Source organism: Cygnus atratus, chromosome 3 (assembly GCF_013377495.2).
Source record: "Cygnus atratus isolate AKBS03 ecotype Queensland, Australia chromosome 3, CAtr_DNAZoo_HiC_assembly, whole genome shotgun sequence".
NCBI lineage: Eukaryota > Metazoa > Chordata > Aves > Anseriformes > Anatidae > Cygnus > Cygnus atratus.
Genome location: NC_066364.1, coordinates 96,045,477 through 96,061,762, shown reverse-complemented (window position 1 = coordinate 96,061,762; position 16,286 = coordinate 96,045,477). Strand labels below are relative to the sequence as shown.

General features: G+C 45.1%; 2 protein-coding genes across 4 annotated transcripts in view; one reads left to right on the top strand and one right to left on the bottom strand.

Annotated features, from left to right (window-relative positions):
• Positions 1–2,502: 2,502 nt before the first annotated feature.
• Positions 2,503–5,059, bottom strand: TBCC (tubulin folding cofactor C). The gene has a single exon (XM_035563057.2). It carries the CDS (start codon positions 5,041–5,043, stop codon positions 4,036–4,038), a length of 1,008 nt encoding a protein of 335 aa, XP_035418950.1. The 5' UTR covers positions 5,044–5,059; the 3' UTR covers positions 2,503–4,035.
• Positions 5,060–5,156: 97 nt separating this feature from the next.
• BICRAL (BICRA like chromatin remodeling complex associated protein) overlaps positions 5,157–16,286 on the top strand; it is a 46,746-nt gene continuing 35,616 nt past the window's right edge. The window contains exon 1 of one of the 3 annotated variants that reach the window (XM_050709622.1): positions 5,157–5,197. In XM_050709622.1, coding sequence (XP_050565579.1) covers positions 5,194–5,197 — 4 coding nt within the window. In that variant the 5' untranslated portion in view covers positions 5,157–5,193. Of the gene's footprint in view, positions 5,198–15,228; positions 15,398–16,286 lie in introns of those variants that run through there. The other 2 variants (XM_035557880.2, XM_035557896.2) reach the window with 2 other exon arrangements.

Here is a 16,286-nt window from a genome sequence, read left to right as displayed (position 1 = left end):
ATGGTGCAGCTCCCCCACCACCCGTAGCACGAACGTGAGCCTGAATTCGCCGGCTGGCCACTCAGCCGTGAAACTGCTCCGTACAACCCAGGGCTGAGCAAAGCCTCCTTAACACGATAACCTCGGGAGGAGGAGGTTCTTGCAAGCCCTCTCTAGCAGGTCAGAGGTAAAGCAATCCCAGCTCCGGGCCTACAGGAGGCTGGCAGGCAATAAGAAAATTGTCAGCATTGCTCATTGTACCGAGGGAAGAAAGGGAACGTGCCGCCCTCCTCCGCCAAGCTGCGATTAGCAGAGGCACAAAGCAGCTCTGACCAGGCTGGCATTGTGTCTCCTTGACCCAGGAGAACGGAGACAGCCCGGCACACCTCCTGGGACCTGCTGCTGCACGAACCCTGCCCAGCCCTGCCTCTGGTTGCTCTCAAGTGCAAGCTTCAGAAGGACAGCGTGGTAGCCAAGTCGCTTGCCCAAACAGCTCAGGATACCTTGTGACACTCTTACTCTCTTTGAGGTTTGCTCGAATGTGATGCACAAGCTGCTCTGTCATCAACTCATCTAGAGACAAGATGGCAGGCAATTCCTGACTTGTTACACCCAGGCGCTCTCAGTGAACCTATTTCATCACATGTGCTCAAGAAGTGTTCTGACCTCTTGAATGAAGTGCTTCAGGCTTACCTGCTGGCAGCAAGGCATTTTTCTGATGCCCTCGTTGGCAGTTGAGGCAAAAGGTAAACAAATACAATCAAGCTGCAAGTCTTGTGAACCAGGCTCTTAGTCTTACAGTGCTCAGTGTTTTGTCAGTAAGTGGTTCCCGTGAAATAGTCTACACAACCCTATAGTCTAGAGCTGCTGAAGTATCCCTGGTGTCTTATTTCCAGAAATGTACACTGAGTACATCACTGAAAGATTTTTTTTTTCCATCTTAGAGGAAAAAATTAGTTTAGTAACAGCTGGGAAATTTTAAAGATGATTATTATATATATAATTATCTGGTGAAACACTTTCGTATGTATTTACTTCTACCATGTTTTTAAATAACTTTGTCAAGAAAATAAAAGTGAATGAGTACGCAATTCTCAATACATCTGAGTTACCACTTCACGCTAAATTTGACTGGAAAATGGATTTCTCCTCAAGTAGCTAACTGTACTTTTGGAACTTCTGCTGCCGTTCCTCTCACTCGTGCTGCACTTGCTAGTCCTCCTTCTGCTTCCTGGTGAGGCTTGCAGAAGGCTGGCCATTACCGCACAGGTGAGTAACACCAGAGCTGCCTGCACTCCTGCTGTCAGCATGAAGCATTCCTTCTGGGACACACGGACAACAACCTGCCAGTGCCTGTGCTGTCTGTGATTTCCTCCTACACAGGGATTGCTACAAGTGGTGTTGTTAAAATAACTCAGTGGATAGCAATGCATAGGTGCTTCTGTTCCTTCCATAAAAAAGATTTGGAAATGTTGCAATTTCTATACTGATACAGCCTATGAATACACTAGCAAAAAATTTCTAGTGCTTGCATTCATATCCTGCAGTATTAATGTAACACTTTTGTTTCTAGAGTTTAAATTTCTCCTAGAATGATTCTGTATTAGGGAATGAAGATTTTTTTTTAAAAAGTGCATGGAAATGTGCAATTACCTGTGTATATATTAAATAGCTTCATAAATGCATGTAAAAAATTGGCTAACCCTTCTCACACACTTGTTCTGAAATTGGATTTTCTTGACTCGTGTCATGCTAGAGAAAATGATTCATTTACCTATTTTATATTACAAAAGTAACGCTAAACTTCTTAAGGGAAAATAATTGCCCAGAACATCTTCAGCAATTCACTCTAGAGTTATATTCCTGAAGGGTACTATCTAATAATTTCAGTTTGACAAAAGTACTTTGAGAAGAGGTATGTGTGAGAACTCAGATCTCAATAACTGACCTTTGAAAAAGGAGTTTTTGGACCCAAGTTTAAGTCTAAATTCTGTGTTTTTAACTTGTTCTGTTTTTTCAGACACCACCATGAACTAAGGAGGGACAGCTCACGCAGCTACATGTTTACAAGCCAGCTTGTGAAGTCTCTGAGAAGCGCACGTCCCCGATACCCGCTGCAGCCCAGCAGCAGTACCCACGCGTCCAGCTGAGCCCGTGTCTGGCAGCGCAGGACATGAACGCAATGCTTACACAGCCTCTGCCCAGCAGAACAAAGGCATCTCTGTGATTTTTACAGGCCCAACAGTTTGCTACTGCTAGTCTAGAGGATGCTGAAGGGATTGATTTGTCACTACTAGGAAGCGTGGGGAAGAAATATTAACTACACATTCAGGCTCTGTACTTAATTTCAACACATCCATCTAATTTAAGAGACTCCATCTAGTTTAAGAGACTTCATCTAATCATATTCCTTTGACACCAGACATTAACAGCTCCCTACATTAAGGCATGACTAAGGGTGTTTTCTTTAAATCAATTTATGATGTTGTCAATGCAGAGAAAAGTCACCAGGGAAGAAGCAACTCCATCCAAAACAAAATGTATTTGAAATGCAAAATCCAGTTCAGACAAAAAGTAGACATAAAAGTAAACAAAACTGAAAAGCTGTGAAAAATATATAAAAAAAAAGTTTCCTTTTCCTTTAAATTAAATATGCTGAAAACAAATTAAGGTTTTTTTTGTTGCTCTAAAGCAGTCAAGTACTCAAGTGAAGTTTCAAGTTTCTCATAGCAATGATGCAGTTTTTGATGGTTTAATTAGTATTCATTTTCCATTAGAGGCACATACGACAGGGCAACAAATATTTTGCAGAGTTCTTAAATACAATTCTGAGCTGCCACTTAGGCAAGGTAATTCCCTGTAAAGTGTAACAAGCTAAGGACTGTTTTTGGATACTGGTTATTTCACCATTAACAGGTCACTGTACAAAAAAAATATAACACTGATACTTTTACTGGTATTGAACTTGACAGAAGAAATAGACTTGAGAAGTCACTGTGCACTAAGGGCCTTTATGTAAGATAACATACTATTTTAGAACTGAAATATCATGCTTGTCACATTTTAATTCCCTCTGCCAACGTTGCACTTGATATGCAGAGGCAGAGAGATGATCTGTGATCACCTTTATCTGCGATCACCGCCAAGCCTGCTGGCTGGTACACAGACGACAGACTAACCAGGGGGATGCACACGGACATCTCCACCCTGAGGCTTCTGTCATGTTCACCAGCACCTACTGTGTGCCCTAGAAAGTCTGCCCACATCTGGTTTTGTTTCAAGTTAAAACTGTTTACAGAAGGAGCATCCTTTCACATAGGATTTTCAGTCTGTGAAGATTCAATATTTATGTATCCTCTACAGGTTTGCTCATTTCAAGCAATCATTAACGTAGTGGGAGAGCATTCAATTTTCATTAGACTTTTTCCCCTTTATCTTGCTTAAGTCTAAATAAGGACAACTGACAGATATCACCCATCAGCAGAGCCTGGCTCCCAATTACATCAGAGCCTTGTTCACCTGTCTGATACACTGTTCCCCTCTATAAAACATCCCCCTTTCATCTTTTGTCTCTGTTGCCTCACCGAAGTCATCTCCCCCATACCCATGACTGGTCTGTAATTTCAGCACCACAAAAATAAGACAGATTAGGCGTTTGGTCTTTTCGCCTGACTCCAACTTGTACTGCTTGCACGTAATTCAGATTCTGCCCGGGTGAGCGAAAGCAGCATAACAGCTCTAACAGAGGCTCGCTGTTATTTGTGTACTGGTGCCCCTTGCCCCACCTTAATTAAAAAAGCTCAGCAATGAGGTACCACAGTAGTTGGCTAATTCCACAGTGAAATATAAAGATTATAGCAGTAAATTGCTTAAGAACAGTAAACTACATCTGACTAGTGCTTTTTGGTTAATGAGGCCAGTCATACATTGTAACTCACAATTTAAATACCACCTGCAATCACTTTATGGCCTATCAGGGCTGAAGTCCTCCTGCTTATAAATCAATGCATTTACATCAGGATTTCTCGATCGGTAGGTACCAAGCTGCCCCCGCGGTCAGTCCCAGCAGCTGACCCTTTCCTCCTCAGGGATGAGGCACCAGTTGGGCGAAGGCTTGTCGCTTGCCAGCCAGTCGAAGTCATCCACCAGGTTCCAGTTGTTTCTGTTTCTGTCCAGCCCGGACGACTCGAAATCCCTCTCGATCCCCGGGTAGCTCCAGGCGTAGGGCGCGAAGGAGACCTTGGTGCAGTCCTCGATCACGGCCCGGCTGGTCACCTGTATGTAGAAGCGGCTGTCGCGGGTGCGGTGCGTGCGGAGCTGCTGGCAGGCCACCACCAGCTGGCACTCGCTGCAGCCGTCCACCAGCACGGAGGTGGACACGGGCCCGCAGAGCACGGTGCAGCCGCGGCAGTCCCGCACCCGCAGCGTGTTGGCGTTGCCCCGCAGCCGCACCCGGCAGCCGCGCAGCTCGGCCAGCACCACGTCGCGCTGCAGCAGCTCCTCCGGCCCCAGCTCCAGCTCCCGGCCCTCGGCGCCGCTGAAGCCGCACAGCGGGGGCCCGCCCGGCTCCCCCTCGGCCACGCCGCGGCAGGGGGCCGGGAGCTCGTCCGCGGGCTCGGCGGGGCCGGGCTGCGCGCCGGGGGCCGCTCCTTTCCGCAGGGCGCGGAAGGCGAAGCGCTTCTTGGGCTGCAGCTGCTGCCGCCGCGCCGCCAGCGCCGCCTGCAGCCGCGCCACGGCCTCCTGCGCCTGGCGCAGCTCGTAGGGCGCCAGGCAGCGCACGCTGTCCGTCAGCAGCTTCTGCAGCGCCTGCAGCCGCGCCGCCGCCTCGTCCGGCGGGCCCGCCGCCAGCAGCTCCTCCACGGCCTGCCGCTCCCGGCCCAGCGCGGCCAGCACGAACTCGCTGCGCTCCTCCTGCACCGCCCGCGCCTCCCGCTGCTGCCGCTGCCGCTCCACGCCCTGCTGCCGCTCCGCCTCGCGCCGCTGCAGCCGCTCCGGCAGCGCCGGGCCCGGGGCCTGCGGCTCCTCCGCCGCCGCGGCCGCCGCCCCTCCTGCCGCCGCCGCCATCTTGTCCGCTCGCCTCCCCTCAACGCGCCGCCCGCCGGCCTCCCGCAGCCCCTGTGGCGTCGCGGCCGCCCATTGGCCGGGCGGGGAGGGGAGGGGAGGGGCGGGAGGAGCCCCGGGCGGTTCTTAAAGGGGCCGGCGCCGCGCTGCGGGATGGGTGAGTCCTGGCGGCGGGCGCCCCGCGGGCTTCGGCCTCCCGCCGGCCTGCAAGCCCCCTCCCCTCCCCTCCCCTCCCCTCTCCGCGCCGTGCGCGCGCGGAAGTGCCCCTTCTCCCCGCCCCGCCCCTCCCTCTCCGACCGCGCGCGCAGCGGCCGTTGGCCGTTGGTGGGGGGGGAGGGGCGCTGTGGTGGGCGCGGCCCCGCTGAGGGGAGGGCTGGGGAGGGGCGGCCGCTGGCCTTGGCGGCCCTTGCGCCGCCCTGCCCTGCCGTGCCCTGCCCCTCGCACCGCGGGGCTGCGGGTCCTCGGGGGGCGCGGGGGGAGCGGTGCCCCGCGAGGGCTCCGTGCACGAAGTGCGGCTGGGCACGGCCGCCGTTTGGTGCGTTCCTTGAGAACTGCCGCGCCTCGGGTGCGTGGCACGCGAACTTCTCGCAGAGGGGGTCAACACAAAGCACGGAGAAACGTGGAAATAAATCCCGCTCCTACAAACACCGTACCCCTTCTCCTGGCACTTCGAAGTTACCTTTAGTACGTTAACTAGGACCTAAAGCTACCCATTCGTACAAAACCGTGATAACCCAGAGGGTGTTCTGAATGTGCAGTCCTCTAGTGATGGCACGAGGGGTTTTTCCCTCATCATTTTTTCCTTGGAAGTATTGGGACTGTTCCGTCGCATAAAGTGAGCACCAAAAGCTTGCCATCGTTGCCTGTCTCTTGAGAAACACGGCTAAATTTCTGTGTCAGACATGGTATAACGTTGTTAGAGGGTAGCAGTACCTGCACGCGCAATGTCAGCCTGGTTAGGGTGACAGAAGAAAGGGCGGCAAATGCCTGTAATACTTGCAATGCACAAGGGGCTTGCACTAAAATATAGAATACTCTTTCTTTGTCATTCACAAAATGTAAAATTAAGGGATGCCGAGGAGCTGCCTGGTAGAGCAGGTTGGTAGAGCGTGCAAAGTACTGCAAGGTCATTGCGAAGTATTTGGATATTGATCCACAGCAAGCCGGAGGTGATGGTCTGTAAGGGTGATGGAGTAAGGGTGGGCAATGTAGTGTTCAATGCGTTACGGCACTGAGCTGTCTCACTGCTGCAAAGTTAACCTGTACAGGGCTTTGCTTCTGAAGTTTGAGGCTTTAAGTCATAACAATGAAAAGCTCTTATGTCATAGAAAAGGAGAATGCTTGGTCATGAAAAAGAGACAGAAATCTTGAAGCATTTCCACGTGATTGTTTTTCTCTACCAGTGTATTTAAATGATGCATTTGGTAAGTCTTTGGCATTTTTGCTATTAAATAGTCAAATCCACTCCTGCAGTACCTGCAGTAATGTAAATGTACAAATAATTCACTGTAAGACAAAAACAATCCTTATTTCTATCTTGTTTCCTAGCAAAGGGGTGTAAGTTTCTTAGCAGGCCTTTTTACTCCCACCAGTGTAGATAATACTGATAGTAGCAGTGATGCAAGTTCTTATCCCATACATGAGAATATTCATAGAAAAACAGACTTCTGCTGTTTTTTCAGAGCGTGTAAATATTATTGGAGTATGGCTTTGTTATTTTTAAAGAGATGTGACCATGTGGATGAAATACAACGTGTAAAATACATTTATACATGAAAAATTTACAAGCAAACACTAATGTACACTCGTCAAAAAACGTAACTCTATATTTTATGCTGCAGTATAATGATTATTTTTTATGGCATTCAGTCACTCAGAAAGATAGATTTTTAATATTTTTTTTTTCTAGAGCTGATTGAAGGTTTCAGTTAGTGAGGACCAAGTACACTTGTGAATAGAAGCTTCTGGGAGAGACTGGAATCTTTTCACATTGCTAATGCACACAAATTATTTTGGGGTTAGAAGTAAAATAACCCCAGATACAAGACAGTAAAGTGTATGACCATAATGAAAAATCCAAAAAGGAGCAATAAAATTCTTCCAACCATCTCATCTTGATACTCCAAAATTACTTTCCACACTTACAATTTGAGGTTTTGGTATAATTGATATTGGTGTATATATATATATATTTTGTGGTAAGCAAAGGCTGACAATTTTCTTCCTGACTTTGCTGGCAGCAACATTTATGTTTTAAGGCTGTTTAACATGTTCCAATATAAGCCATAGAAAATAGAGGATTTACAATTTCCCAAGCAGTAACCACACCTAAATATCAGCCTTATAGCTTGGGCTTGGACTCACTTTGGTAAGCTGCTGCAAGCAGTCTAGCTGCTTGAGAATACTGGATAAAAGCCAGGTACATAGTTCTGCCTATAATTTATTTATTTATTTTCCCCCCTGGACATGCTTTAGTTCCTCCCTGCTTTGGAAGTAGTTAATACTCGTCTCAGTAACATCTTTTGCTGTTGCTTGGGCTATATACTGTTATTTGTCTTATGGGAAGTTGCAGGTTGCACATGCTTACTTGGAACTGCAAAAGCACTGTGGAACTCCAAAAAATAAGCTTTGCTACACATGCTTCTAGGCTTAAATCTGTATCACATGGATATAACTCTCAAATGCTGTCTACCTGGAAATATTGTACTGATTTAAACTAAGTCAACAGCATTAACTAGAAGTCTTCTTGAAGTGAGGCGCATTGCATAGTTTGAGTGAGGGTTCAAGATACTGTCTCATTCCATCATTATTTTAATAAGAAAGAGAAATAAATGCAAGATCAATAGAGGCAACCAGGTGTCAGTTAAGAATCCACACAGTGGATTCTTGAACCTGAGGTTCCTGAACTTGTGAAAACTAAGAACTTTAGAGTTGTGGTATAGTCTTGAGATGTAGGTTTGCGTTCTCTCAAACAGAGGAAGGAAGAAAATACAGCTATTCCATATCATCGGTACATACGCCAGCACCAGCATTTTTATCTCAAAGAACGTAATATATGTGTGTTGCACTATAAAGCACAAAAGTGCTGTTTCATCTTTTAGCTGTGTTTTCAAGAAAAGCAGCAGCCTGTGTCTTGTATGGAGTTCTTATCTGCTAGATGGGATCTCTGAATGCCTGTGCGATTGAGCTTCTCCAGAAGAGATTAGCAGATGAATGTAATTACTTCTGGCTACAAAGTAGGTACTTCACTGACTTCCACAACTTCCAGTAGTATTCTACTGCCAGTTTTCGTACAGTCTCTTTGAACTTTTCTGGCATTGTGATCAGCCACGTTAGATGTAAGCTATATTATCATTCACTGAAGATACTGTTGACAACATTTTTCATGGTGTATTGGGGCTTCAGTAAAAGAGACTGTCAAGGCTCTGTATTTTTTTGTGTTCTCTTGAAAAAACATTAACAAATTCCTTTAATGTGATTGGCATACCGTTTTTTTTTAAAGCTTTTGTTTGAACTAATATGATATTCTTTATATATTTGGCCATATGGAAAGGCAAGACAATGTAAAATATGTGTACTTTTTAAATCACTAATTAGAGAGTTGGAACAACAACTGTAAAACTTAGTTGGTGCATCTTAATTGCAGTGAGTAATGCAAAAGCTTTGAAATGTAATCCTTGGAATGCTTAAGATACTAATTATATTCCGACCAGTCTAGGTGCACTTGTTTTGAAACAAGTCTGAGCTGGTCCCTTCCAAGAGCCTGGTGGTTCCAGTGCCAGAGGTGGAGAAACAAATTCATTTCTGTGAAAATGAGCTATCCTCCAAAGGCCGAGACGGACTTCAAAGTGTACCATTTTATGGCAAGAGGCACTAACAGATTAATAGAGCGAGGCCCAGATACACTCAACACAAAAGCTCAAGAAGCGGAGAGATCTTAGGTTTGGTCCAGCTCTAGCTTCTAACTGGTACTTAGGACCCTAACTTGCTAATTGACCTAATTAAATTCCAAAGACCCAAGAATGTGAATGACAGATGCTGTCTTATGGACTCTCTGCTTATTCTATGCATCCTTTGAGGTAGTTATTAGTTCTGAAGTTCCTCCCTAGGAGATTTTTTTTCAGTGCCTTACTTTAAATGTCTTTTTTTTTTTTTTTTTTTTTTTAAGGAAAGTTCAGGAAAGTATGTTCAGTTACTGGACTAGCCAGTTCAATGGACTGCTTAGGTTCAATAGTGCTTCAAAGTTTTCCAGTTTTTTGGAATTATGAATCTTAGTTGCAAACCTATTCCATTTCTCTTTCTGAGTAACTTCAATGGAATGAACTTGAAATAGTTTTATCCAAGTTTACTGATTCTCTGTAAGCTCTCCTATAGTTTATTCATTAGTTAACAAAACTAAACTTTTTTCTTTTTTCCTTTTTTCCTTTTGCTTAGCCAATGAAAAAATCTGGCAGTTATCATTTTGAAGGATTGCTTCCTCATATTAGTAGCATTTGACCTTCATTTCTAAAGAAAGTCTGAGAAAATAAATTCCATTCATGTTGATGAACCTTCTAACGATAATATTGAGGCTTATAATACAGCAATCGTAATTCATATCCAAATCTTATACTGTTGGTTTCTAGTAGGGCTCCATAAATATACAAGTAAAACCATTTTTTTCTCAGAAGTTGTGACTTAGATGAAGCTTTATTCATAATGTCCCTTCTTTAATTAAGACTTTCTTTTTATCTAAACTATAAAGGATAGTTTATCAAGCTTGTATTTCTTTCCTGAACATGAATACTTTTGGAGTGACTTAGTGTTTCACTGTGTTTCTGTGATCCCTGTAATGCCTGGTTTCATGCTTTAGATCTGCATTTTGTACTTAGGTTCCTTCCATTAACATTTTTTTTTTAAATTATTATTTTTTTAAATCCATGGCACCTCAGTTGTATAAGGAATGGCCCTTTCGTTAGCTTCATTGCCTGGCTGCTGTTTCAACTACTACTGATATTTTACTTTTAAGCCTTGTGTCTGCGTGCTCATTAATATGTTTTCATGTATTTCTGTATCCTTATTTACCTGATTTGTTCCCATTTGTCTATGCTAAACTAGCTATTAATACTATACAATCTCCTCCCAATTTTCTGCCATTGTTTTGTAGTTTAAATGTCTTCTACAAATTTTGGCAGTGTTATTTGTTGAAGATTATTTCTCCAGATGCTGTAGTAAAGCTCTATCTCTTCAGAGGTGTTTTTTTCTCAGTACACTCTAGTGGCTGAAGGTCTTAAGATTATTTTAACTCGGGAGTGAGAGTTATTAATCTTTCAAATTCAATTCTCCTTTTTAAGGTACTCTAAACTGAAGAATGAGACTCCATTTAAATAACCTGGAGCATGATATAGTTATTCTTGATCTGTTCCACTAATAATTTTCCATTGTAATTTGTTTCAATGAGAGGTGCAGTCACTACATTTTTGTTTCTACTGATCACCTTTCATAGCTCAGATCTACCTCTCCAGAATTTGTTCATGATTCACCATGGAACAGCCCTGTTGGCCTTCACACAACCTCCGGTCACATAAACCTGTCTTTCTTCTGGTATCGGTGTAAATCTCTTGTTCTTAGTTACCTCCTCTTGCTACCTACACCCTGACCAATCACCCTTCTGGTCAAGTATTGGCTAGGTGGTCCTGTGTTTGACGTGGAGACTGATACTGGAGTCATGCAGCTATTGTGTGTTATGTTACGCAATTATGACACTCATTTTATGGGTAATGTTTTGGGCAAGGCTGCACCTCGAGTACTGTGTTCAGCTTTGGGCCCCTCACTACAAGAAGGACATCGAGGCCCTGGAGCGTGTCCAGAGAAGGGCTACGAAGCTGGTGAGGGGCCTGGAGCACAAGTCCTGTGAGGAGTGGCTGAGGGAAGTGGGGTTGTTTGGTCTGGAGAAGAGGAGGCTCAGGGGAGACCTTGTTGCTCTCTACAGCTCCCTGAAAGGAAGGTGTGGGGAGCTGGGGGTCGGCCTCTTCTCGCAGATAACTAGTGATAGGACTTGAGGGAATGGCCTCAAATTGTGGCAAGAGAGATTCAGGTTGGAAATGAGGAGACATTTCTCCTCAGAAAGAGCAGTCAGGTGTTGGGACGGGTTGCCCAGGGAGGTGGTGGAGTCACCGTCCCTGGGGGTGTTGAAGGAAAGATTGGACGTGGTGCTTAGGGACATGGTTTAGTGGGTGACATTGGTGGTAGGGGGATGGTTGGACCAGGTGATCTTGGAGGGCTTTTCCAACCTTAATGATTCTGTGATTGAAAAGATGCTTTCTATGATTGATTGACATTTAGAATCATAGAATCACAGAATATCCCGAGTTGGAAGGGACCAATAAGGATCATCAAGTCCAACTCCTGGCACCACACAGGTCTACCCAAAATTTTAGACCATGTGACTAAGTGCACAGTCCAATTGCTTCTTAAATTCAGACAGGCTTGGTGCAGTGATTTGTAATGCTTAGGAAAATTTTACTGGTGCGTCCTCTAAGTATTGGTGGTATAATTATTCAAAATTTGGCAATTCATATGGATATCAAAGAACTGAATTTTTCACATGGCATGTTGCATTTACATTCAAAGTTGAATTTCTTGTTTTCCTTCCTGGCACTATATGAGTGCCCTACTTTTCAAGTGCTGTGACCTCTACTTCTGTATTGCTTGTAGCTTCTAATGATGACCTATTTGTTTCTGTGCCTTCAAGCTCAGAGTTATTTATGCTCATCTAAATAAGTAATTCTTAAAAGCAATATGCAGTTGAAGTGTTGCATCTGCTGATCAGCTCACACAAGAAACATATCAAGGGATGGAGGGATAAAGAAGAATGGGAGGAAGAAAAGCCGTAAATAGAGCTGAAGTAGTCTTCAATCTACACTCAGCGCAAGGAAAGCAAGACTGCAGTGGAGTAAATGACATTCTTTTCCATCCGATATAGCTCAGAGAGGGTGCAGTCGGTTGAGGATACAAAACAACTATTCATGCAGGAGTCTTAGGATGACTGTGGAATTCATTCATTTAACGCTTAGTCCTTAAATTCTTTCATATGAATCTTCTGCTTCGTGATTTGCTTTTGGGGTGGTAATGTAGGTTTGCACAAGAATAAGAATGTTTGCCGTGTAGAGGTGGAGAAATGGGCTCTTGACCTAGGAGAAACCAGAGGACAAAATGAATGGGGAGAGTTTTGTAGCCCCCTATGTTCCTCCTCTCAGTAGCTGAGCCTACTTCTCGCTTCTACACATTCTATCGTTTCAGGGCTACGTATCTCAGCTCACTCCAAATGTGATTTGGTGTCTTTGCACACCTATGAGAGCAGTAGTTGTCAAATTGCATGGTCATAGTTTGACAGCGGATGTCAAAATATAGCCAAGTATTATGTTGTGTGACGGGTGCACACTATGTTCCCAGTGGCTGTACGTAAGAATTACTACGCCAATGTCTGTCTTCCGAAGATTTCTCCTATTCCTTTTTGATACTGGTCTTTCTTCGTACTTCCCCCTACTCCTCCTGAAGCTGCTACATGAAAATGAATGAGAAAATGAATGAATGTGATTGAGGAAGCTACAGACAGACAACAACTGAATGTGCATTGCATGCAATTCGGAGAATAGGGCTGGTTGAAAAGGACAGCTCTGGACAGGTGACCTTGGGGTATAAGAATTTTGACGCATTGGGGTCTTCAGCGCTAATGCAGTAAGGCAGTGAGAAGAGGGGGAGCTCCTGGGGCAACGATAGTTCAGATGCATCATGTGATCCTCTTAAAAAAAGCATGAGTAGCTCATCACAAAAATACAACTTTACAGAAGTGGCTTGGAAAATTCTGTTGTACACCAGCAAGTGAGTACAGTGCAGCTGAAGACCAAATTCAAACTTCTTAGTATTGAAGGTAACATTAATTTTGCCTTAAGGGTGTATTTCAGTGTGACCTAAGTCACATCCAACTCTTGATTCTTTTTTTTTTTAAAGTAACTGTTTCTACCTAGTCAAATTTGTTTCTGAACAGACACAGTAAATATAGAATTACACGCAAATTTGCTTCTGCAGAAAACACACAAAGCTTTAGTGGGTTCTGGTTTGACTTTGTCCACTCAGTGGCAATGTAAAGGGTTTTCAACCATAAGCTCACTGACTTGTGTAGATCCTGAGAAATGGTACAGCTTCAGGTGCCTCACTGTGGAGACATCATTTCTTCCATTTTTGTACTGTCCCTGCCTAGCAAGGTTATTGCTAGTGCTGCTTTTAAACATCATTTGGGGAAAATAAGTGTAAATTATGGTATAATCTTTGACAATTTACAGAGGCTTCCTTGTGTTTCTTATGATGAGGCAAAATCATTGTCCTCCTTCCTCTTCTTTGTTTGTATTGCCTGTTTCCTGTTTGTAGTTTCTGTAGGACTGGGAGGCTGATAGCATACCGATCAGTTATCTGCCTCGGAGTGGTGTCCCTCTGAAGCAGTTCCTTCCTGTTAACCAAATCAGAAGAACAACTGTGGTGTCTCCCCAGTTCAAAGGTTCTTACTTGCGCAAAATTCTCTGAAGTCAGTGAGGTTGAGCAGGCTTTCATTCAGAGCAGAGTTTTACCCCTGGAAACGTGCTGAAGTTCGGGTCCCTGAAGTGTGGCCTTTTCGATTTTCTAACGCTAGTGTCAGCAGTAAGAGCAATTAGGCTGCCGAGCTCTTTGACATGCGGTGTCCACATCCATATTGTTGACCACTCACACCCGCGCTGTCTTTATCAAAAGTGAAGTTCGTAACTGGCCGCTCCACTCCGCAGTGCCGTGCGTGTGCGCAGTCTGTCCAGCCTGCGCGATGGCTCTGCCGGGCTCACACTACGGCCTGGCCTTTCCGCTTACAGAGTGAGTGGAAACTGCACCTACATTTTCTGCGGTGGGCATGCAAGTAAGTGCAGGTGTGTCTTGGATTTAGCCTGTTTGGGACCAGACTTGGCCTTTGCTTCCCATATTATAATATGAATTGGCTGAATATAACCAGATTTTAATAAAAAAACAAAAAAAAAGTAGGTGCTTTTTTGTTAACATAAACAGTTAACTTGAAGTTCCACCTAGTACAGTGCCCATCCGTGTTTTCATGTCATTGTGTTTAAAAACCAAAAGGGTATTTTTTGAGCTGTAAAGCTAATAAAGAAGAATGCTACTTTAAACCTTTTTCTCAAAGGAGTTTTAAGAGTTACTTTTTTTTTGGAAAAAAAAGAGAAAAGGCCGCTCTCTGTAAGACCTTGGGAATTACAAGTACCGGCAGGAAAATGGTCTTGGAAAAGATTCTTGTTTTAAAGCCATTAGCTTACATTATCTCTTCATGTTAAGAATATGTTTTCAATCCTTTTTTTTTCTTTTAATATGTAAAGGTCAATAAATATGTAAAGGCTTGTACAGTCATCTGAGTAAAGAATGTGTAATTGTATTTTTAATGAATCCTGTGAATATCTTGTTCAATTAGCCTTGTATCATCAAAAAACTTTGAACAAAATTATTCTACTAATGCTTTTAAGTGAGAGAAACTGTGTAAGTGTAGCAATGAAGGGTTGGTGCTGTAAGCTTTGACTCACAGTGGCATTTTTAAGTTACCTGAAACTTTTTAAAGCATTTAAGTTACCTGAAACTTTTTATAGCGTTTAGAGTTCGTGCCCTTTGTTTCAACCACGGGAGATGAGAGGAAGAAAACAGGCAAGACATTTAAAGTATTGCCACTTGCAAGAGGGTCCCATCTTAGCTCTTTCAAGGTGACCTTGCGCTTTATCTCGGGGGGTCTCGCAGTGGTTTACAACCTCGACGTGGCGGCAAGCGGGCGAAACAAACTTTTCAGTTCGTCAGCTCTCCGTAACCCCAAAGCCCCCCAGCTTCTCCCTGACCGCCAGCACCTGAGGTCTGCCGTACGGATTTCTGGAGGCGGGGGGGGGGGCTGCTGACAACCACCCCGACCCCGCAGCTGTCCCAGGGCCTGCGCTAGGGCAGGCCGAGCGGCGCGGCAGCGGGCAGTCACCATGCCAGCCCGGCGGCTGCGTGTGGCGCCGCGCTCGCTGCGGCATTGTCTGGCGGCGGAGCGGCGGGCCGGGGCTCCGGCGGCGCGGAGCCGTGCCGGGTGCCGTGCCGGGTGCCGTGCCGTGCCGCGCCGCGCCGCGCGGTACCGCGCCGCGCCGTGCCGTGCCGCGCCGTGCCGCTCCGCTCTCTTTCTCTTTCCCCCTCTGTCGCTCTCTCGCTCGCTCTCCCCCCTCCCTCCCTCGCTCTCTCGCTCTCCCTCTCTCTCTCCTACACTGCCAGCCCCTGATGTGATGGCGAAGAAACCCCGTTGACAAGGCACTGCTTTTTCATGACGGTGAGTTTCCCTTTGAGTGTATTATAATTTTGTGATAAAAATTTCAAGGAAAAAAAAAACACACAACCTCCTTCCTCCCTTCCTTCGGGGAGGGAAAAGAGAGGGGGGAAATCTATCTCCAGACAGACAGAAAAGAAAGAGGAGCAAATTAACAGCCAGGAGTTGCCAAAACCAGGATATTAGGTTTCAGCCCAGAGAGCTATTGGCTCTGGGGCTATGTATATAAATATATATCTAGAGAGAGAGCGAGCGAGAGGGGAGACGAGGAGGAAGAAGAGGGATATTTTGTGGGTGGCTGTTGTTTGGGCAGATGTGGATTCACATGGAAATGAACTATATATTTCTTTTTTTGCAGCGAGGCTGGCGGTGGTGGCTGCTGAGGGCACTTAAAAAAAAAAAAAAAAGTTGTTTCTTAAAATAAAGGCGGGGGGGGGAGGTTGAAGGGAGAGATAAGGTTTCAGGTCCAGGCTGATAGCTGCAGAGAGGGGAGAGGTTTGGGGTGGGTTTTTTTTTCTTGCTGATGCCATGCAAATTCAGGAGAGGAGGGAAGAAAAATCTCTTTTAATGACTCATTGATTGAGCCGGTTTAAAATTAGTTGTTGTTGTTGTCTTTTTTTTTTTTTTTTTATTTTCCGCCCCCTTGATGGCCATCAAGAGAGGGATGGAAAGAGGAGAGGAGGGAGAGAGTGTGTGTGTGTGTGTGTATGTGTGAGTGTGAGAGAGAGAGTGAGCGGGAGAGAGGGGGATAGAGAGAGTGTGTGAGGGAGAAAGAAAAATAATCTTTTCAAATCTCCTCCCTCTTTTTTTTTTCCCCCTCGTTTCTTTGCTTTTCTCTAAAGCTCTGTGGTCTGTGAAACACTCTTTCTTCCTCCTCCTCGGGAAAATGGAG

Excerpts from the sequence above, each read along its gene's own strand:
- TBCC (XM_035563057.2), bottom strand. The coding sequence starts at position 5,043 with ATGGCGGCGGCGGCAGGAGGGGCGGCGGCCGCGGCGGCGGAGGAGCCG.